At 43.9% G+C, this 23,410-nt stretch overlaps 3 protein-coding genes across 3 annotated transcripts; 1 reads left to right on the forward strand and 2 right to left on the reverse strand.

The window, feature by feature from the left end:
* Nucleotides 1-467: 467 nt before the first annotated feature.
* On the forward strand, nt 468-3,232 carry LOC139544916 (granzyme A-like). Its single transcript, XM_071352117.1, has 5 exons — nt 468-576; nt 1,102-1,249; nt 1,428-1,566; nt 2,397-2,672; nt 2,847-3,232. Exons 1-5 carry the CDS (start codon nt 513-515, stop codon nt 3,006-3,008), a joined length of 789 nt encoding a protein of 262 aa, XP_071208218.1. The 5' UTR covers nt 468-512; the 3' UTR covers nt 3,009-3,232.
* Nucleotides 3,233-7,731: 4,499 nt separating this feature from the next.
* On the reverse strand, nt 7,732-11,319 carry LOC139545940 (granzyme A-like). The gene is made up of 5 exons (XM_071354210.1): nt 11,200-11,319; nt 10,519-10,666; nt 10,202-10,340; nt 8,394-8,669; nt 7,732-8,219 (listed from the first exon to the last, which is right to left on the reverse strand). The coding sequence occupies exons 1-5, from the start codon at nt 11,261-11,263 to the stop codon at nt 8,058-8,060; spliced, it is 789 nt and encodes a 262-aa protein (XP_071210311.1). The 5' UTR covers nt 11,264-11,319; the 3' UTR covers nt 7,732-8,057.
* A 7,398-nt stretch (nt 11,320-18,717) lies between these two features.
* On the reverse strand, nt 18,718-22,190 carry LOC139545941 (granzyme A-like). Its single transcript, XM_071354211.1, has 5 exons — nt 21,969-22,190; nt 21,263-21,410; nt 20,946-21,084; nt 19,541-19,816; nt 18,718-19,199 (listed from the first exon to the last, which is right to left on the reverse strand). Exons 1-5 carry the CDS (start codon nt 22,030-22,032, stop codon nt 19,038-19,040), a joined length of 789 nt encoding a protein of 262 aa, XP_071210312.1. The 5' UTR covers nt 22,033-22,190; the 3' UTR covers nt 18,718-19,037.
* Nucleotides 22,191-23,410: the final 1,220 nt, after the last annotated feature.

Below are 23,410 nucleotides of genomic sequence, written 5' to 3' on the forward strand. Positions count from 1 at the left end.
AAAGGTCTGGGTGTAGCTGGTGCAGAGGAGTCAGGCGCAGGACAGCAGAGATGAGTAATAAAAGTAACTTAACTCAAAATTACCAAATACATGAAGTAAAACCAAGCCCACACAAAAGGACCGAAGTACCAAAAACAAACACGCACAAAAACGATGGGGAAAACAGAGGGTTAAATAATGAACATGTAATTGGGGAATAGAAACCAGGTGTGTAAAACAAAGACAAAACAAATGGAAAATGAAAAGTGGATCGGCGATGGCTATAAGGCTGGTGACGTCGACCGCCGCCCGAACACGGAGAGGGACCGAATTCGGCGGAAGTCGTGACAATGTGATCGTATGCGTGTGTGTGTGTGTGTATGTGTGTGTGTGTGTGTGTGCATGCTTGTATGTTTCCACTTTGAGGTGAACATCAGACCACATCCTCTATAGTAAGTATAAAGAGAGAGATCAGAGAGCATCACAGCACAGTAGACTTTGAACTACTGAGGTTACATCAGAGTTAAATAACCATGATCCTCTCCACTGCAGCCAGTTTCTGGACCTCTACCATGATCCTTCTATATCTGCACTCAGGTAGGTAGGTGTGTGTTTGTGTGTGTGTGTTTATGTCAAATCAAATCAAATGTTATTTGTCACATACACGTGTTTAGCATGTTAATGCGAGTGTAGCGAAATGCTTGTGCCTCTAGTTCTGACAGTAGAGCAATATCTAACAAGTAATATCTAACAATTTCACAACAAATACCTAATACACACAAATCTAAGTAAAGTAATCAAATTAAGAATATATAAATATATGGACGAGCAATGTCAGAGAGGCATAGACTAAGATACAGTGGAATACTATAGAATGCCGTATATACATATGAGATGAGTAATGCAAGATATGTAAACATTATTAAAGTGGCATTATTAAAGTGACTAGTGTTCCATTCATTTCAAGTGGCCAATGATTTCAAGTCTGTGTATGTAGGGCAGCAGCCTCTCTGTGCTAGTGATGGTGGTGTGCATGTGTGTGTGTGTGTGTGTGTGTGTTTATGTGTGTGTTATTATTATTTCTCTAATTAGTTACTGTTGGTGTTTTGTCCCTGCTCCTAGGTGACTGTGCAGAGATCATTGGTGGAAAGGAGGTGAAGCCTCACTCCTTACCCTACATGGCTCTACTGGAGGACAACAAAGGAAACAAAATGTGTGGAGGAATCCTGATCCACCAGCAATGGGTCCTGACTGCAGCCCACTGTACTGAGTAGGTTCAATATCAGTGTTGTTGTCCTTGTACAGATGCTGTCACTGTAATGGTTTGCTTAGCAACTCTGTCTCAAATGTTAGATTAGTTTACGTTGTCCTTCTGAGGTTGTGTCATTGTAGTTGTTGGGCTGCTTCCTTCATCTGATCTAACCAGAAGGTTGTGTTTCTGTCTGAAGCATCAACAAGGTGTTTCTAGGGGTCCACTCCATCAAACAGGAGGAGAAGGACACTAGACAGGTCCGTAAGGTTAAAGGTCGCGTCCCTCATCCCTGTTATGACCCCGGATTCAAAGTCAACGACATCATGCTACTGAAGGTCAGTCACTACTGGTGTCAGACATTATTCACATCTAGAGACAGGTGAAGATCAGTCACTACTGGTGTCAGACATTATTCACATCTAGAGACAGGTGAAGGTCAGTCACTACTGTGGTGTCAGACATTATTCACATCTAGAGACAGGTGAAGGTCAGTCACTACTGGTGTCAGACATTATTCACATCTAGAGACAGGTGAAGATCAGTCACTACTGGTGTCAGACATTATTCACATCTAGAGACAGGTGAAGGTCAGTCACTACTGTGGTGTCAGACATTATTCACATCTAGAGACAGGTGAAGGTCAGTCACTACTGGTGTCAGACATTATTCACATCTAGAGACAGGTGAAGGTCAGTCACTACTGGTGTCAGACATTATTCACATCTAGAGACAGGTGAAGGTCAGTCACTACTGGTGTCAGACATTATTCACATCTAGAGACAGGTGAAGGTCAGTCACTACTGGTGTCAGACATTATTCACATCTAGAGACAGGTGAAGGTCAGTCACTACTGGTGTCAGACATTATTCACATCTAGAGACAGGTGAAGGTCAGTCACTACTGGTGTCAGACATTATTCACATCTAGAGACAGGTGAAGGTCAGTCACTACTGGTGTCAGACATTATTCACATCTAGAGACAGGTGAAGGTCAGTCACTACTGGTGTCAGACATTATTCACATCTAGAGACAGGTGAAGGTCAGTCACTACTGGTGTCAGACATTATTCACATCTAGAGACAGGTGAAGGTCAGTCACTACTGGTGTCAGACATTATTCACATCTAGAGACAGGTGAAGGAGAATTGACACAGCCTTCTTTTCAGTTGGATAAGAAAGTAAAGCTGACTACGGCAGTGAGACCTCTAGCGTTACCTGTCCCTCTGGCAGACGTCCAAGCAGGGACCGCCTGCTCAGTGTCTGGATGGGGAGCCACCGAGAACAATGCTAAAACCATGTCTGACGTCCTGAAATCTACCAACGTCACCGTGATCGACAGGAGGAAGTGTAACTCTGCAGACTACTACAACATGACCCCAATCATCACCTACAACATGCTGTGTGCCGGGTCTGTGGACAATACCAGGGTGGACTCATGTCAGGTGTGTGTCTGAGTGTGTGTCTGAGTGTGTGTCTGTGTCAGTGTACTCGCTGATAAAGTTGTAATATATTTTGCAGGGAGCCAATGATCAATCATTGATACATGAGTTAAACTTTACATATTGTTTGTAAATGACAAAGTAATCATGTATGAATTGATGTGCTGTGTGTTTCAGGGAGACTCCGGTGGCCCGTTGGTGTGTGGAGGTGAACTAAGGGGAGTCGTGTCGTTCGGTAAAGAATGTGGCATCAAGACCAAACCTGGGGTGTACACACTCATATCAAACATGTACCTTGATTGGATCAACAAAACCATGAGGAAGTCACTGATTGACTGATACCTGCTTTCTCAGGCTTTCCTCAATAATTGTGAAATGATTTAATATTTACTGAATTTGAATTATAGCTCATGTGCTGGAAGCTGTAAAGTATGTTTGATCTCTTGCCAAGCTGTGTGTGAATAAGTGCAGTGATGTAATGTAAACCTAAACATGTGATGTAAGGACAAAATGGGAAAATATGGATTTGAATTTGCTCACTAAAATTAAAATGTGAAAACAAACAGACATTTCAGGTGTTTTACTATCCTTTTAAATGGACTACTGTGTATTCAACCTGACATGTCAAGTCTTGTACTAGTTGAAAATAAATCACATGTGATAGTTCAAGACTGGAAGTGTCGTCTTTCTAAACATGAAAATAACACAGTGAGAAACGTCTTTCATCTGAAACACCACTCTTCCTGTCACCGTCTCAACCTTAACCACTCAACCTTAGTAGGCTACAGAAACAGACACAACCTCAGGGCCCGACGTAGTCATCGGGAAGAACTGTTATAGAACCGCCATCGTCATACATGAGGTCCAATCCAATGATGTGTATAAACCCTGGAGGGAGTGGTTCTAGAATTCATTGAACAACATCTAGTAAGCCATACTATACACATTAAAAAGATTTTAAAAACTGTAGAAATCATTAGGTGAATATCACAGCGAATCACAACACTGACAGGTAAGTAATACTGCCAAACACAATCGTTCCACTATTACTGCAGATATATTATGGACATTTTCAGAAATTTCTACAGCCCTCAACGTATATTTTTACAGTGGAGTACCAAAAATGGCTTTGCGGTGGCTTGAAAACAGCGCCCTCTTGTCATCTGGTGTTTAACAAAACCAAATAAAAAATTGTCACATGCGCCTCATACAAGTTGTAGACATTAACGTGAAATTCTTACTTACAAGCCCTTAACCAATAATGCAGTTCAAGAAATAGAGTTAAGAAAATATTTACTAAATAAAATGTACATTTTTTTAAATATAAAGTAACACAATAAATAACAATAACGGGGCTATATACAGGGGGTGCCGGTACCGAATCAATGTGTGAAGGTACAGGTTAGTTGAGGTCATTTGAATATGTAGGTAGGGGTAAAGTGACTATGCATAGATAATAAACAGCGAGTAGCAGCAGTGTAAAAAAAGGGAGGGGGTGTCGATACAAATAGTCCGGGTGGCCATATGATTAATTGTTCACTAGTATTATGGTTTGGGGGTAGAAGCTGTTAACGAGCCTTTTGGACCAAGACTTGGCGCTCTGGTACAACTTGCCGTGATGTAAGACAGAGAATAGTCTATGACTTGGGTGACTAGAGTCTTTGACAATTTTTTGGGCCTTCAATACAGGACTAAGATCGAATCGTACTACACCGGCTCTAACGCTCGTTGGATGTGGCAGGGCTTGCAAAACATTACAGACTACAAAGGGAGCACAGCCGAGAGCTGCCCAGTGACACGAGCCTACCAGACGAGCTAAACTACTTCTATGCTCGCTTCGAAGCAAATAATACTGAAACATGCATGAGAGCACCAGCTGCTCCCGGAAGACTGTGATCACGCTCTCCGCAGCCGATGTGAGTAAGACCTTTAAACAGGTCAACATTCACAAGGCCGTAGGGCCAGATGAATTATCAGGACATGTACTGCGAGCATGCGCTGACCAACTGGCAAGTGTCTTCACTGACATTTTCAACAGCTCTCTGTCCAAGTCTGTAATACCAACATGTTTTAAGCAGACCACCATAGTGCCTGTGCCCAAGAACACTAAGGTCACCTGCCTAAATGACTACCGACTTGTTGCACTCACATCTGTAGCCATGAAGTGCTTTGAAAGGCTGGTCATGGCTCACATCAACACCATCCTCCCAGAAACCCTAGACCCACTCCAATTTGCATTCTGCCCCAACAGATCCACAGATGATGCAATCTCAATCGCACTCCACACTGCCCTTTCCCACCTGGACAAAAAGAAAACCTATGTGAGAATGCTATTCATTGACAACAGCTCAGCATTCAACACCATAGTGCCCTCAAAGCTCATCAATAAGATATGGACCCTGGGACTAAACACCTCCCTCTGCAACTGTATCCTGGACTTCCCGACGGGCCGCCCGCAGGTGGTTTGGGTAGGTAACAACACATCTGCCACGCTGATCCTCAACATGGGGGCCTCTCAGGGGTTCATGCTTAGTCCCCTCCTGTACTTCCTGTTCACCCACGACTGCGTGGCAAAGCACAACTCCAATACCATCATTAAGTTTGCTGACGACACAACAGTTGTAGGCCTGATCACCGACAACGATGAGACAGCCTATAGGTAGCAGGTCAGAGACCTGGTAGTGTGTTGCCGAGACAACAACAATCTCCCTCAACATGAGAAAGACAAAGGAGCTGATGGTGGACTATAGGAAAGGGCCAAACCCCCCCCCCCCCCCCCCTTTCACATAAACAGGGCTGTAGTGGAGCGGGTTGAGAGTTTCAAGTTTATTGGTGTCCACATCACCAACAAACTATCATGGTCCAATCACACCAAGACAGTCGTGCAGAAGTCACGACAACACCAGTGTAACTGATGTGAAATGGCTAGCTAGTTAGCGGGTACGCGCTAGTAGCGTTTCAATCAGTTACGTCACTTGCTCTGAAACCTAGAAGTAGTGTTGCACCTTGCTCTCCAAGGGCCGCGGCTTTTGTGGAGCGATGGGTAACGACGCTTCGTGGGTGTCAGTTGTTGATGTGTGCAGAGGGTCCCTGGTTCGCGCCCGTGTCGGGGCGAGGGGACGTACTGAAGTTATACTGTTACATTGGTGCCGTGACCCGGATCACTGGTTGCTGCGGAAAAGGAGGAGGTTGAAAGGGGGGTGAGTGTAACGGATGTGAAATGGCTAGCTAGTTAGCGGGTACGCGCTAGTAGCGTTTCAATCAGTTACGTCACTTTCTCTGAAACCTAGAAGTAGTGTTGCACCTTGCTCTGCAAGGGCCGCGGCGATGGGTAACGACGCTTCGTGGGTGTCAGTTGTTGATGTGTGCAGAGGGTCCCTGGTTCGCGCCCGTGTCGGAGCGAGGGGACGTACTAAAGTTATACTGTTACACCTATTCCGCCTCAGGAGACTGAAAATATGTCCCCAGATCCTCAAAAAAGTTATAAAGCTGCACCATCGAGAACATCCTGACCTGTTGCATCACCACCTGGTATGGCAACTGCTCGGCATCCGACCGTAAGATGCTATGGCTCAGTATATCACTGGGGGGCAAGATTCCTGCCATCCAGGACTTATATACTAGGCAGTGTCAGAGGAAGGCCCAAAAAATTGTCAAAGACTCCAGTCACCCAGGTTATAGACTGTTCTCTCTCTCTCTCTTACATCACGGCAAGTGGTACCAGAGCGCCAAGTCTTGGTCCAAAGGCTCGTTAACAGCTTCTACCCCCAATCCATAAAACTGGTGAACAATTAATCATATGGCCACCCGGACTATTTGTATTGACACCCCCTCCCTTTTTTTACACTGCTGCTACTCGCTGTTTATTATCTATGCATAGTCACTTTACCTACCTACATGTACAAATTACTTCAACTAACCTGTACCTCCGCACATTGATTCGGTACCGGTACCCACTGTATATAGCCCAGTTATTGTTTTTTTATTGTGTTAGTGTAACGGATGTGAAATGGCTAGCTAGTTAGCGGGAACGCGCTAGTAGCGTTTCAATCAGTTACGTCACTTGCTCTGAAACCTAGAAGTAGTGTTGCACCTTGCTCTGCAAGGGCCGCGGCCTTTGTGGAGCGATGGGTAACGACGCTTCGTGGGCGACCGTGGTTGTTGTGTGCAGAGGGTCCCTGGTTCGCGCCCGATGTCGGGGCGAGGGGACGGTTTAAAGTTATACTGTTACATTGATGCTGTTGACCCGGATCACTGGTTGCTGCGGAAAAGGAGGAGGTTGAAAGGGGGGTGAGTTAACAGATGTGAGATGGCTAGCTAGTTAGCGGGTACGCGCTAGTAGCGTTTCAATCAGTTATGTCACTTGCTCTGAAACCTAGAAGTAGTGTTGCACCTTGCTCTGCAAGGGCCGCGGCCTTTGTGGAGCGATGGGTAACGACGCTTCGTGGGTGACTGTTGTTGATGTGTGCAGAGGGTCCCTGGTTCGAGCCCGGGTATGGGCGAGGGGACGGACTAAAGTTATACTGTTACATTACTTTATATTAAAAAAATGGACTCTATTTCTTGAACTGCATTTTAAGGGCTTGTAAGTAAGAATTTCACGCTAATGTCTACAACTGTTGTATGAGGCGCATGTGACAAAAATATATGATTTGATTTTGTTAACACCAGCCGATTGAGGGTTCTGTTTTCAAGCCACTGCAGAGACAATTTTGATACTACACTGTAAACATATACTTTGGGGGCTATAGAAATGCATGTATTGAAGGTGCTACCCATAGGATACATTTTTATTTTTGCATTGTAATTTCTGAAAATGTCCATAATATATCTGCAGTAATAGTGGAATGATTGTGTTTCACAGTATGTATGACGATGGCGGTTCTATAACAGTTTTTTTTTTCGATGACTACGTTGGGCCCTGAGGTTGTGTCTGTTTCTGTAGCCTACTAAGGTTGAGTGGTTAAGGTTGAGACGGTGACAGGAAGAGTGGTGTTTCAGATGAAAGACGTTTCTCACTGTGTTATTTTCATGTTTAGAAAGACGACACTTCCAGTCTTGAACTATCACATGTGATTTATTTTCAACTAGTACAAGACTTGACATGTCAGGTTGAATACACAGTAGTCCATTTAAAAGGATAGTAAAACACCTGAAATGTCTGTTTGTTTTCACATTTTAATTTTAGTGAGCAAATTCAAATCCATATTTTCCCATTTTGTCCTTACATCACATGTTTAGGTTTACATTACATCACTGCACTTATTCACACACAGCTTGGCAAGAGATCAAACATACTTTACAGCTTCCAGCACATGAGCTATAATTCAAATTCAGTAAATATTAAATCATTTCACAATTATTGAGGAAAGCCTGAGAAAGCAGGTATCAGTCAATCAGTGACTTCCTCATGGTTTTGTTGATCCAATCAAGGTACATGTTTGATATGAGTGTGTACACCCCAGGTTTCGTCTTGATGCCACATTCTTTACCGAACGACACGACTCCCCTTAGTTCACCTCCACACACCAACGGGCCACCGGAGTCTCCCTGAAACACACAGCACATCAATTCATACATGATTACTTTGTCATTTACAAACAATATGTAAAGTTTAACTCATGTATCAATGATTGATCATTGGCTCCCTGCAAAATATATTACAACTTTATCAGCGAGTACACTGACACACACACACACTCAGACACACACTCAGACACACACCTGACATGAGTCCACCCTGGTTTTGTCCACAGACCCGGCACACAGCATGTTGTAGGTGATGATTGGGGTCATGTTGTAGTAGTCTGCAGAGTTACACTTCCTCCTGTCGATCACGGTGACGTTGGTAGATTTCAGGACGTCAGACATGGTTTTAGCATTGTTCTCGGTGGCTCCCCATCCAGACACTGAGCAGGGGGTCCCTGCTTGGACGTCTGCCAGAGGGACAGGTAACGCTAGAGGTCTCACTGCCGTAGTCAGCTTTACTTTCTTATCCAACTGAAAAGAAGGCTGTGTCAATTCTCCTTCACCTGTCTCTAGATGTGAATAATGTCTGACACCAGTAGTGACTGACCTTCACCTGTCTCTAGATGTGAATAATGTCTGACACCAGTAGTGACTGACCTTCACCTGTCTCTAGATGTGAATAATGTCTGACACCAGTAGTGACTGACCTTCACCTGTCTCTAGATGTGAATAATGTCTGACACCAGTAGTGACTGACCTTCACCTGTCTCTAGATGTGAATAATGTCTGACACCAGTAGTGACTGACCTTCACCTGTCTCTAGATGTGAATAATGTCTGACACCAGTAGTGACTGACCTTCACCTGTCTCTAGATGTGAATAATGTCTGACACCAGTAGTGACTGACCTTCACCTGTCTCTAGATGTGAATAATGTCTGACACCAGTAGTGACTGACCTTCACCTGTCTCTAGATGTGAATAATGTCTGACACCAGTAGTGACTGACCTTCACCTGTCTCTAGATGTGAATAATGTCTGACACCAGTAGTGACTGACCTTCACCTGTCTCTAGATGTGAATAATGTCTGACACCAGTAGTGACTGACCTTCACCTGTCTCTAGATGTGAATAATGTCTGACACCACAGTAGTGACTGACCTTCACCTGTCTCTAGATGTGAATAATGTCTGACACCAGTAGTGACTGACCTTCACCTGTCTCTAGATGTGAATAATGTCTGACACCAGTAGTGACTGACCTTCACCTGTCTCTAGATGTGAATACAGTCTGACACCAGTAGTGACTGACCTTCACCTGTCTCTAGATGTGAATAATGTCTGACACCAGTAGTGACTGACCTTCACCTGTCTCTAGATGTGAATAATGTCTGACACCACAGTAGTGACTGACCTTCACCTGTCTCTAGATGTGAATAATGTCTGACACCAGTAGTGACTGACCTTCACCTGTCTCTAGATGTGAATAATGTCTGACACCAGTAGTGACTGACCTTCACCTGTCTCTAGATGTGAATACAGTCTGACACCAGTAGTGACTGACCTTCACCTGTCTCTAGATGTGAATAATGTCTGACACCAGTAGTGACTGACCTTCAACTGTCTCTAGATGTGAATAATGTCTGACACCAGTAGTGACTGACCTTCACCTGTCTCTAGATGTGAATAATGTCTGACACCACAGTAGTGACTGACCTTCACCTGTCTCTAGATGTGAATAATGTCTGACACCAGTAGTGACTGACCTTCACCTGTCTCTAGATGTGAATAATGTCTGACACCAGTAGTGACTGACCTTCACCTGTCTCTAGATGTGAATAATGTCTGACACCAGTAGTGACTGACCTTCACCTGTCTCTAGATGTGAATAATGTCTGACACCAGTAGTGCCTGACCTTCACCTGTCTCTAGATGTGAATAATGTCTGACACCAGTAGTGACTGACCTTCACCTGTCTCTAGATGTGAATAATGTCTGACACCAGTAGTGACTGATCTTCACCTGTCTCTAGATGTGAATAATGTCTGACACCAGTAGTGACTGACCTTCAACAGCATGATGTCGTTGACTCTGAATCCGGGGTCATAACAGGGATGAGGGACGCGACCTTTAACCTTACGGACCTGTCTAGTGTCCTTCTCCTCCTGTTTGATGGAGTGGACCCCTAGAAACACCTTGTTGATGCTTCAGACAGGAACACAACCTTCTGGTTAGATCAGATGAAGGAAGCAGCCCAACAACTACAATGACACAACCTCAGAAGCACAACGTAAACTAATCTAACATTTGAGACAGAGTTGCTAAGCAAACCATTACAGTGACAGCATCTGTACAAGGACAACAACACTGATATTGGACCTACTCAGTACAGTGGGCTGCAGTCAGGACCCATTGCTGGTGGATCAGGATTCCTCCACACATTTTGTTTCCTTTGTTGTCCTCCAGTAGAGCCATGTAGGGTAAGGAGTGAGGCTTCACCTCCTTTCCACCAATGATCTCTGCACAGTCACCTAGGAGCAGAGACAAAACACCAACAGTAACTAATTAGAGAAATAATAATAACACACACACACACACACACACACACACACACACATGCACACCACCATCACTAGCACAGAGAGGCTGCTGCCCTACATACACAGACTTGAAATCATTGGCCACTTGAAATGAATGGAACACTAGTCACTTTAATAATGCCACTTTAATAATGTTTACATATCTTGCATTACTCATCTCATATGTATATACGGCATTCTATAGTATTCCACTGTATCTTACTCTATGCCTCTCTGACATTGCTCCTCCATATATTTATATATTCTTAATTCCATTACTTTACTTAGATTTGTGTGTATTAGGTATTTGTTGTGAAATTGTTAGAAATTACTTGTTAGATATTGCTGCACTGTCAGAACTAGAGGCACAAGCATTTCGCTACACTCGCATTAACATCTGCTAAACACATGTATGTGACCAATAACATTTGATTTGATTTGACATAAACACACACACACACACACACAAACACACACCTACCTACCTGAGTGCAGATATAGAAGGATCATGGTAGAGGTCCAGAAACTGGCTGCAGTGGAGAGGATCATGGTTATTTAACTCTGATGTAACCTCAGTAGTTCAAAGTCTACTGTGCTGTGATGCTCTCTGATCTCTCTCTTTATACTTACTATAGAGGATGTGGTCTGATGTTCACCTCAAAGTGGAAACATACAAGCATGCACACACACACACACACACACACACACATACACACACACACACACACACACACACACACACACACACACACACACACACACACACACATATGATCACTTTGTCACAACTTCCACTGAAGTCGGTCCCTCTCCGTGTTCGGGCGGCGTTCGGCGGTCGACGTCACCGGCCTTATAGCCATCGCCGATCCACTTTTCATTTTCCATTTGTTTTGTCTTTGTTTTACACACCTGGTTTCAATTCCCCAATTACATGTTCATTATTTAACCCTCTGTTTTCCCCATCGTTTTTGTGCGTGTTTGTTTTTGGTACTTCGGTCCTTTTGTGTGGGCTTGGTTTTACTTCATGTATTTGGTAATTTTGAGTAAAGTTACTTTTATTACTCATCTCTGTTGTCCTGCGCCTGACACCTCTGCACCAGCTACACCCAGACCTTTACACACATCCTCTACCATTTTACTTAAATGTCCCCATTCACCACCTTAAATCACAATTTCATTCAAACAAGATGACTGAATGTGTAAAACAAGATGACAAAACAAATTATAAAAGGAGAAACAAGAGTTTATCATTTACTCCAGTAGTTTTACGGCTTTACACCTCGGTCCACAAAAAGTAGTTTACTGTGTAGTTTAGTTTCTAGTATAGAAGTACATCGTTACACTGTTAGCCCACTCAGTCTGTTGAAGAAGAGATTATTTTCACCAATAGTAGAGACAGAATGCCAACAACGAAGTCATTCCATTCGTATGAAAACCCAATGACTCAGTTATACAAGAAAGTTACATCATTTACAGAGGTTTCACCTTTCACTCGTTATTTTCCCTCTGAGTCACAAATGGCACCCTATTCACTACATAGTGCACTACTTGCCTATGGACCCTGGTCAAAAGTAGTGCACAACTTCCCCATGGACCCTGGTCAAAAGTAGTGCACGACTTCCCTATGGACCCTGGTCAAAAGTAGTGTACTATTTCCCTGTGGACCCTGGTCAAAAGTAGTGCACTACTTCCCTATGGACCCTGGTCAAAAGTAGTGCACTATTTCCCCATGGATCCTGGTCAAAAGTAGTGTACTATTTCCCTATGGACCCTGGTCAAAAGTAGTGCACTACTTCCCCATGGACCCTGGTCAAAAGTAGTGCACAACGTAGGGAGTAGGGAGCCATTTGGGGATGAATCCTATGTTTAGTGTTTATAAAATGCGTACTTTATTAGATAAAAAATCATGTCCATTTATTGTCTTTGACAGACAGGTAGGAGCACTGTTTTCATGCCAAGCATTAATATCATGCCGACTGACAATGTGTGGTCTATAATATTTACGTTCTTCATAAATAATAAGGTCAGCATACCTATTTTTCAATAGAGACATGTCAAAAGGAGCAGCTTAAATATTGAATAATTCTTAATACTCATCAATACTTTAAAAAAACCTGCATTTATATTTATACAGGTTTGTCTTGAGATAAAAATCAAGTGTGTATCAATACTAATAACACATACTGTCAGCAGCTTGTATTTATGTTCCGCATTAAACTTTATACAATCAAGAAAAGCTGGTGGAGTTGGCAGGTAGAGCTGCTATTCTTTATCTAGGACCAGTTCTAGTCAGAATGCCAGAGCAACACTGCATTCTACAGTAAGGAGCTCCACTGATCTAGGACCAGGTCTAGTCAGGTCTACACTGCATTCCTCAGTAGTGAGTTATATAACTATATACATCACTGTACACATAAATATATACATCACTATATACATCACTATATACATCACAATATACATAATTATATACACCACTATATACATCATAACAACTGTAAGTGATGAATAAATAAATGTCCATTGGGCTGGAGCCAGAGTAAAGACTGTTGGGGGGGTGGGGGGATGACCATAGAGGGACTAGAATGACCATTGGGGGGGGGGGGGGGGGGGTGACCTATGAGGGACTAGCATGATCATTTGGGGTGGGGGGGGGGGGGGGTGACCTATGAGGGACTAGCATGACCATTTGGGGTGGGGGGGGGGTGACCTATGAGAGACTATTATGACCATTGGGGGGGGGATGACCTATGAGGGACTAGCATGACCATTTGGGGGGGGGGGGGACCTATGAGGGACTAGCATGACCATTGGGGGGGGGGGGGGGGGTGACCTCTGAGGGACTAGCATGACCATTTGGGGGGGGGGGGACCTATGAGGGACTAGCATGACCATTGGGGGGGCGGTCTCTGTATTTACCAACATACATCTGCCTGGTTATACGATGTACCGGCAGGATAGAACAGCGGCGTCTGGTAAGACAAGGGGCGGCGGACTATGTATTTTTGTAAACAACAGCTGATGCACGATATCTAAGGAGGTCTCGAGCTATTGCTCGCCTGAGGTAGAGTTTCTCATGATAGGCTGTAGACCACACTACCTACTGAGAGAGTTCTCATCTGTATTCTTTGTAGCTGTTTACATACCACCTCAGTCAGAGGCTGGCACTAAGACAGCATTGAATGAGAAAACGCTCACCCAGAGACAGCGTTCCTAGTAGCCGGGGACTTTAATGCAGGTGAAACTTAAATGCGTTTTACCAAATTTCTATCAGCATGTTAAATGTGTGTGGACCACCTCTACTTCACACACAGAGACGCATACAAAGCTCTCCCTCGCCCTCCATTTGGCAAATCTGACCATAATTCTATCCTCCTGATTCCTGCTTACAAGCAACAAATAAAGCAGGAGGCACCAGTGACGAGATCAATAAAAAGTGGTCAGAGGAAGCAGATGCTAAACTACAGGACTGTTTCGCTAGCACAGACTGGAATATGTTCCGTGATTCCTCCGAAGGCATTGAGGAGTACACCACATCAGTCATTGGCATCATCAATAAGTGCATCGATGACGTCATCCCCACAGTGACAGTAGTCCAGGATCCAGTATACACGCACTGTGTGATCATGACCAATTCCCATAACACTGGGCAGATTGAGGTGTGAGGCACTCAGTGGAAAACCAAGCCTATCAGTGATTGTGAAACTGAAGACCTCCAACCCCGCCCCAGCCCCTATCTCGCTAGTTTCCTTTCACACAGTGGTTCACCAACTCACTAACTACCCTGAAACACTGAGTCAGCATAACTGCCTGCCTGTATTGTGCAGCTCTCTGACATCCCCCCTTGTAGCTCACAGGCTGCCAGTAAACTAACCCACAGACACAGTCAGGTTTTCCTTCTGGCTCTATCTGCATCTGCAAAGACCATTGGTTTTCTTCAGATGTATCTCACACTAACAAGGGACGTGTGTCCCAAATGACACCCAATCCATATGGGTCCTGGTCAAGTAATGCACACAGGGAATAGGGTGCCGTTTGTAGCTTCCTGTTGAACTTCCTGTTTAGCAGCATGCTTTAACACCAAATGCTGTTGTTTTACCTAGACGAGTTATCTTTATTACCTCAACATCGTCAGCTATCAATCAGCTTGTCCATCAGCTTCCAGCTTCACTGATGAAATGTGAAAGCACACGACACATCCATAAAAAAAGCTGTTTCTGTGTCGTACAAAGGTGGTTTAATTATCTCCAGCGTTTATTCCCTTTTTTCATTTATACCTTTTAATTTACCAGGCAGGTCAATGAAAAACTCATTCTTATTTACAACCACAGCCTGAAGAAGTGTGTCTCAGGTTATCCACTAGCTAGCATCTCTGTCACTTGGTTGCAGGGATAGGGTTAGTGCCAGCTAGTTCAGAGAAATGGCTGATATGATGAAATGCTTTGATGGCAGACTCACCACAGACCCCCATACGGTGAAACCACAGCGTTCTTGACAAACCATGACTGTCATTGTGATGAGATCTGAGATGAAACTAAACCGTCCCGTTTCTCAGAAACTACATGGATGGATTCTAATGTATGAACAGATGTCAAATGAAATGAAATGATATTGTAGTAGTCACATGAGCCGAATACAACAGGTAGACCTTACAGTGAAATGCTGAATACAACAGGTAGACCTTACAGTGAAATGCTGAATACAACAGGTAGACCTTACAGTGAAATGCTGAATACAACAGGTAGACCTTACAGTGAAATGCTGAATACAACAGGTAGACCTTACAGTGAAATGCTGAATACAACAGGTAGACCTTACAGTGAGATGCTGAATACAACAGGTAGACCTTACAGTGAAATGCTGAATACAACAGGTAGACCTTACAGTGAGATGCTGAATACAACAGGTAGACCTTACAGTGAAATGCTGAATACAACAGGTAGACCTTACAGTGAAATGCTGAATACAACAGGTAGACCTTACAGTGAAATGCTGAATACAACAGGTAGACCTTACAGTGAAATGCTGAATACAACAGGTAGACCTTACAGTGAGATGCTGAATACAACAGGTAGACCTTACAGTGAAATGCTGAATACAACAGGTAGACCTTACAGTGAGATGCTGAATACAACAGGTAGACCTTACAGTGAAATGCTGAATACAACAGGTAGACCTTACAGTGAGATGCTGAAATGCTTACTTACATGGATGGATTCTAATGTATGAGCAGACTTGTTGGAAAAAACGTGTATTTTATGTTTATTATAATTCGTATTGTGAATGGACACCCCCCCCCCCCCAATGGTCAGGCTGCTCCCTCTATGGTCACCCCCCCCCCCCCCCCCAGTGGTCATGCTAGTCCTACTTACGAGCCCCTGACCAACAATGCAGTTTCAAAAAAATATAGATAAGAATAAGAGATAAAAGTAACAAGTATTTAAAGAGCAGCAGTAAAATAACAGTAGCGAGACAATATACAGAGGGGGGAACCGATACAGAGTCAATGTGCGTGGACACTGGTTATTTGAGGTAGTATGTACATGTAGGTAGAGTTATTAAAGTGACTATGCATAGATGACAACAGAGAGTAGCAGTGGTGTAATGAGGTGGTGAGAGGGGGTGGGGGGGCACTGCAAATAGTCTGGGAAGCCATTTGACTAGATGTTCAGGAGTCTTATGGCTTGGGGGGGTAGAAGCTGTTTAGAAGCCTTTTGGACCTAGACTTGGCACTCCGGTACAGCTTGCCGTGCGGTAGCAGAGAGAACAGTCTATTACTAGGGTGGATGGAGTCATTGGACATTTTTAGGGCCTTCCTCTGACACCGCCTGTTATAGAGGTCCTGGATGGCAGAAAGCTTGGCTTTGTATCCTTTGTAGTGCCTTGCGGTCAGAAGCCGATCAGTTGCCATACCAGGCAGTGATGCAACCAATCAGGATGCTCTCGATGGTGCAGCTGTAGAACCTTTTGAGGATCTCAGGACCCATGCCAAATCTTTTCAGTCTCCTGAGTGGGAATAGGCTTTGTCATGCCCTCTTAACGACTGTCTTGGTGTGCTTGGACCATGTTAGTTTGTTGGTGATGTGGACACCAAGGAACTTGAAGCTCTCAACCTGCTCCACTGCAGCCCCGTCGATGAGAATGGGGGCGTGCTCTGACCTCTCTGACCTCCTCCCTATAGGCTGTCTCGTCATTGTCGGTGATCAGGCCTACCACTGTTGTGTCATCGGAACATTCAATGATGGTGTTGGAGTCGTGCCTGGCCGTGCGATCATGAGTGAACAGGGAGTACAGGAGGGGACTGAGCACGCACACCTGAAGGCCCCCGTGTTGAGGATCAGCGTGGCAGATGTGTTGTTACCTACCCAAACCACCTGCGGGCGGCCCGTCGGGAAGTCCAGGATCCAGTTTCTGGGAGGATGGTGTTGATGTGAGCCATGACCAGCCTTTCAAAGCACTTCATGGCTACAGATGTGAGTGCAACAAGTCGGTAGTCATTTAGGCAGGTGACCTTAGTGTTCTTGGGCACAGGCACTATGGTGGTCTGCTTAAAACATGTTGGTATTACAGACTTGGACAGAGAGCTGTTGAAAATGTCAGTGAAGACACTTGCCAGTTGGTCAGCGCATGCTCGCAGTACATGTCCTGATAATTCATCTGGCCCTACGGCCTTGTGAATGTTGACCTGTTTAAAGGTCTTACTCACATCGGCTGCGGAGAGCGTGATCACAGTCTTCCGGGAGCAGCTGGTGCTCTCATGCATGTTTCAGTATTATTTGCTTCGAAGCGAGCATAGAAGTAGTTTAGCTCGTCTGGTAGGCTCGTGTCACTGGGCAGCTCTCGGCTGGGCTTCCCTTTGTAGTCTGTAATGGTTTGCAAGCCCTGCCACATCCAACGAGCGTTAGAGCCGGTGTAGTACGATTCGATCTTAGTCCTGTATTGAAGGCCCAAAAAATTGTCAAAGACTCTAGTCACCCAAGTCATAGACTGTTCTCTCCCTTACACCACGGCAAGTTGTACCAGAGCGCCAAGTCTTGGTCCAAAAGGCTCGTTAACAGCTTCTACCCCCAATCCATAAGACTAGTGAACAATTAATCATATGGCCACCCGGACTATTTGTATTGACACCCCCTCCCTTTTTTTACACTGCTGCTACTCGCTGTTTATTATCTATGCATAGTCACTTTACCCCTACCTACATATTCAAATTACCTCAACTAACCTGTACCTCCGCACATTGATTCGGTACCGGCACCCCCTGTATATAGCCCCGTTATTGTTATTTGTGTTACTTTATATTTTAAAAATGTACATTTTATTTAGTAAATATTTTCTTAACTCTATTTCTTGAACTGCATTATTGGTTAAGGGCTTGTAAGTAAGAATTTCACGTTAATGTCTACAACTTGTTTGAGGCGCATGTGACAATTTTTTATTTGATTTTGTTAAACACCAGACGACAAGAGGGCGCTGTTTTCAAGCCACCGCAAAGCCATTTTTGGTACTCCACTGTAAAAATATACTTTGAGGGCTGTAGAAATGCATGTATTGAAGGTGCTACCCATAGGATTCATTTTTATTTTCGCGTTGTAATTTCTGAAAATGTCCATAATATATCTGCAGTAATAGTGGAACGATTGTGTTTGGCAGTATTACTTACCTGTCAGTGTTGTGATTCGCTGTGATATTCACCTAATGATTTCTACAGTTTTTAAAATCTTTTTAATGTGTATAGTATGGCTTACTAGATGTTGTCCAATGAATTCTAGAACCACTCCCTCCAGGGTTTATACACATCATTGGATTGGACCTCATGTATGACGATGGCGGTTCTATAACAGTTCTTCCCGATGACTACGTCGGGCCCTGAGGTTGTGTCTGTTTCTGTAGCCTACTAAGGTTGAGTGGTTAAGGTTGAGACGGTGACAGGAAGAGTGGTGTTTCAGATGAAAGACGTTTCTCACTGTGTTATTTTCATGTTTAGAAAGACGACACTTCCAGTCTTGAACTATCACATGTGATTTATTTTCAACTAGTACAAGACTTGACATGTCAGGTTGAATACACAGTAGTCCATTTAAAAGGATAGTAAAACACCTGAAATGTCTGTTTGTTTTCACATTTTAGTGAGCAAAGTCAATATCCATATTTTCCCATTTTGTACTTACATCACATGTTTAGGTTTACATTACTGCACTTATTCACACAAAGCTTGGCAAGAGATCAAACATACTTTACAGCTTCCAGCACATGAGCTATAATTCAAATTCAGTAAATATTAAATAATTTCACAATTATTAAGGAAAGCCTGAGAAAGCAGGTATCAGTCAATCAGTGACTTCCTCATGGTTTTGTTTATCCAATCAAGGTACATGTTTGATATGAGTGTGTACACCCCAGGTTTGGTCTTGATGCCACATTTTGTACCGAACGACACGACTCCCCTTAGTTCACCTCCACACACCAACGGGCCACCGGAGTCTCCCTGAAACACACAGCACATCAATTCATACATGATTACTTTGTCATTTACAAACAATATATAAAGTTTAACTCATGTATCAATGGTTGATCATTGGCTCCCTGCAAAATATATTACAACTTTATCAGCGAGTACCACTGACACACAAAGGCTGGTAGGAGGACTTTTAGGAGGATGGGCTCATTGTAATGGCTGTAATGGCATCGATGGAACGGAGTCAAACATGTGGGTTCCACATGTTTGATGTGTTTGACACCATTCCAATAACTCCATTTCAGCTGTTACAATGAGTCCGTCCTCCTACTGCACCTCCCACCAGCCTCCTCTGACATGCACACACACACCTGACATGAGTCCACCCTGGTATTGTCCACAGACCCGGCACACAGCATGTTGTAGGTGATGATTGGGGTCATGTTGTAGTAGTCTGCAGAGTTACACTTCCTCCTGTCGATCACGGTGACGTTGGTAGATTTCAGGACGTCAGACATGGTTTTAGCATTGTTCTCGGTGGCTCCCCATCCAGACACTGAGCAGGGGGTCCCTGCTTGGACGTCTGCCAGAGGGACAGGTAGCGCTAGAGGTCTCACTGCCGTAGTCAGCTTTACTTTCTTATCCAACTGAAAAGAAGGAGGCTGTGTCAATTCTCCTTCACCTGTCTCTAGATGTGAATAATGTCTGACACCAGTAGTGACTGACCTTCACCTGTCTCTAGATGTGAATAATGTCTGACACCAGTAATGACTGACCTTCACCTGTCTCTAGATGTGAATAATGTCTGACACCAGTAGTGACTGACCTTCACCTGTCTCTAGATGTGAATAATGTCTGACACCAGTAGTGACTGACCTTCACCTGTCTCTAGATGTGAATAATGTCTGACACCAGTAGTGACTGACCTTCACCTGTCTCTAGATGTGAATAATGTCTGACACCAGTAATGACTGACCTTCACCTGTCTCTAGATGTGAATAATGTCTGACACCAGTAGTGACTGACCTTCACCTGTCTCTAGATGTGAATAATGTCTGACACCAGTAGTGACTGACCTTCACCTGTGTCTAGATGTGAATAATGTCTGACACCAGTAGTGACTGACCTTCACCTGTCTCTAGATGTGAATAATGTCTGACACCAGTAGTGACTGACCTTCACCTGTCTCTAGATGTGAATAATGTCTGACACCAGTAATGACTGACCTTCACCTGTCTCTAGATGTGAATAATGTCTGACACCAGTAGTGACTGACCTTCACCTGTCTCTAGATGTGAATAATGTCTGACACCAGTAGTGACTGACCTTCACCTGTCTCTAGATGTGAATAATGTCTGACACCAGTAGTGCCTGACCTTCACCTGTCTCTAGATGTGAATAATGTCTGACACCAGTAGTGCCTGACCTTCACCTGTCTCTAGATGTGAATAATGTCTGACACCAGTAGTGACTGACCTTCACCTGTCTCTAGATGTGAATAATGTCTGACACCAGTAGTGACTGACCTTCACCTGTCTCTAGATGTGAATAATGTCTGACACCAGTAGTGCCTGACCTTCACCTGTCTCTAGATGTGAATAATGTCTGACACCAGTAGTGACTGACCTTCACCTGTCTCTAGATGTGAATAATGTCTGACACCAGTAGTGACTGACCTTCACCTGTCTCTAGATGTGAATAATGTCTGACACCAGTAGTGCCTGACCTTCACCTGTCTCTAGATGTGAATAATGTCTGACACCAGTAGTGACTGACCTTCAACAGCATGATGTCGTTGACTTTGAATCCGAGGTCATAACAGGGATGAGGGACGCGACCTTTAACCTTACGGACCTGTCTAGTCTCCTTCTCCTCCTGTTTGATGGAGTGGACCCCTAGAAACACCTTGTTGATGCTTCAGACAGAAACACAACCTTCTGGTTAGATCAGATGAAGGAAGCAGCCCAACAACTACAATGAAACAATCTCAGAAGGACAACGTAAACTAATCTAACATTTGAAACAGAGTTGCTAAGCAAACCATTACAGTGACAGCATCTGTACAAGGACAACAACACTGATATTGGACCTACTCAGTACAGTGGGCTGCAGTCAGGACCCATTGCTGGTGGATCAGGATTCCTCCACACATTTTGTTTCCTTTGTTGTTCTCCAGTAGAGCCATGTAGGGTAAGGAGTGAGGCTTCACCTCCTTTCCACCAATGATCTCTGCACAGTCACCTAGGAGCAGGGACAAAACACCAACAGTAACTAATTAGAGAAATAATAATAACACACACACACACACACACACACACACACACACACACACACACACACACACACACACACACACACACACACACACACATGCACACCACCATCACTAGCACAGAGAGGCTGCTGCCCTACATACACAGACTTGAAATCATTGGCCACTTTAATGAATGGAACACTAGTCACTTTAATAATGCCACTTTAATAATGTTTACATATCTTGCATTACTCATCTCATATGTATATACGGCATTCTATAGTATTCCACTGTATCTTAGTCTATGCCTCTCTGACATTGCTCGTCCATATATTTATATATTCTTAATTCCATTACTTTACTTAGATTTGTGTGTATTAGGTATTTGTTGTGAAATTGTTAGATATTACTTGTTATTACTGCACTGTCAGAACTAGAGGCACAAGCATTTCGCTACACTCGCATTAACATGCTAAACACGTGTATGTGACAAATAACATTTGATTTGATTTGACATAAACACACACAAACACACACCTACCTACCTGAGTGCAGATATAGAAGGATCATGGTAGAGGTCCAGAAACTGGCTGCAGTGGAGAGGATCATGGTTATTTAACTCTGATGTAACCTCAGTAGTTCAAAGTCTACTGTGCTGTGATGCTCTCTGATCTCTCTCTTTATACTTACTATAGAGGATGTGGTCTGATGTTCACCTCAAAGTGGAAACATACAAGCATGCACACACACACACACACACACACACACACACACACACACACACACACACACACACACACACACACACACACACACACACACACACACACACACACACACACACACACACACACACACACACACACACACATACACACACACACACGCATACGATCACTTTGTCACAACTTCCACCGAAGTCGGTCCCTCTCCGTGTTCGGGCGGCGTTCGGCGGTCGACGTCACCGGGCCTTCTAGCCATCGCCGATCCACTTTTCATTTTCCATTTGTTTTGTCTTTGTTTTACACACCTGGTTTCAATTCCCCAATTACATGTTCATTATTTAACCCTCTGTTTTCCCCATCGTTTTTGTGCGTGTTTGTTTTTGGTACTTCGGTCCTTTTGTGTGGGCTTGGTTTTACTTAATGTATTTGGTAATTTTGAGTTAAGTTACTTTTATTACTCATCTCTGCTGTCCTGCGCCTGACACCTCTGCACCAGCTACACCCAGACCTTTACACACATCCTCTACCATTTTACTTAAATGTCCCCATTCACCACCTTAAATCACAATTTCATTCAAACAAGATGACTGAATGTGTAAAACAAGATGACAAAACAAATTATAAAAGGAGAAACAAGAGTTTATCATTTACTCCAGTAGTTTTACGGCTTTACACAATGACCCTCGGTCCACAAAAAGTGGTTTACTGTGTAGTTTAGTCTCTAGTATAGAAGTACATCGTTACACTGTTAGCCCACTCAGTCTGTTGAAGAAGAGATTATTTTCACCAATAGTAGAGACAGAATGCCAACAACGAAGTCATTCCATTCGTATGAAAACCCAATGACTCAGTTAAACAAGTTACATCATTTACAGAGGTTTCACCTTTCACTCGTTATTTCCCCTTTGAGTCACAAATGGCACCCTATTCACTACATAGTGCACTACTTGCCTATGGACCCTGGTCAAAAGTAGTGCACGACTTCCCCATGGACCCTGGTCAAAAGTAGTGCACGACTTCCCTATGGACCCTGGTCAAAAGTAGTGTACTATTTCCCTATGGACCCTGGTCAAAAGTAGTGCACTACTTCCCTATGGACCCTGGTCAAAAGTAGTGCACTATTTCCCCATGGATCCTGGTCAAAAGTAGTGTACTATTTCCCTATGGACCCTGGTCAAAAGTAGTGCACTACTTCCCCATGGACCATGGTCAAAAGTAGTGCACAACGTAGGGAGTAGGGAGCCATTTGGGGATGAATCCTA

Source organism: Salvelinus alpinus, chromosome 19, assembly GCF_045679555.1.
Source record: "Salvelinus alpinus chromosome 19, SLU_Salpinus.1, whole genome shotgun sequence".
In the NCBI taxonomy this organism is placed as follows: Eukaryota; Metazoa; Chordata; class Actinopteri; order Salmoniformes; family Salmonidae; genus Salvelinus; species Salvelinus alpinus.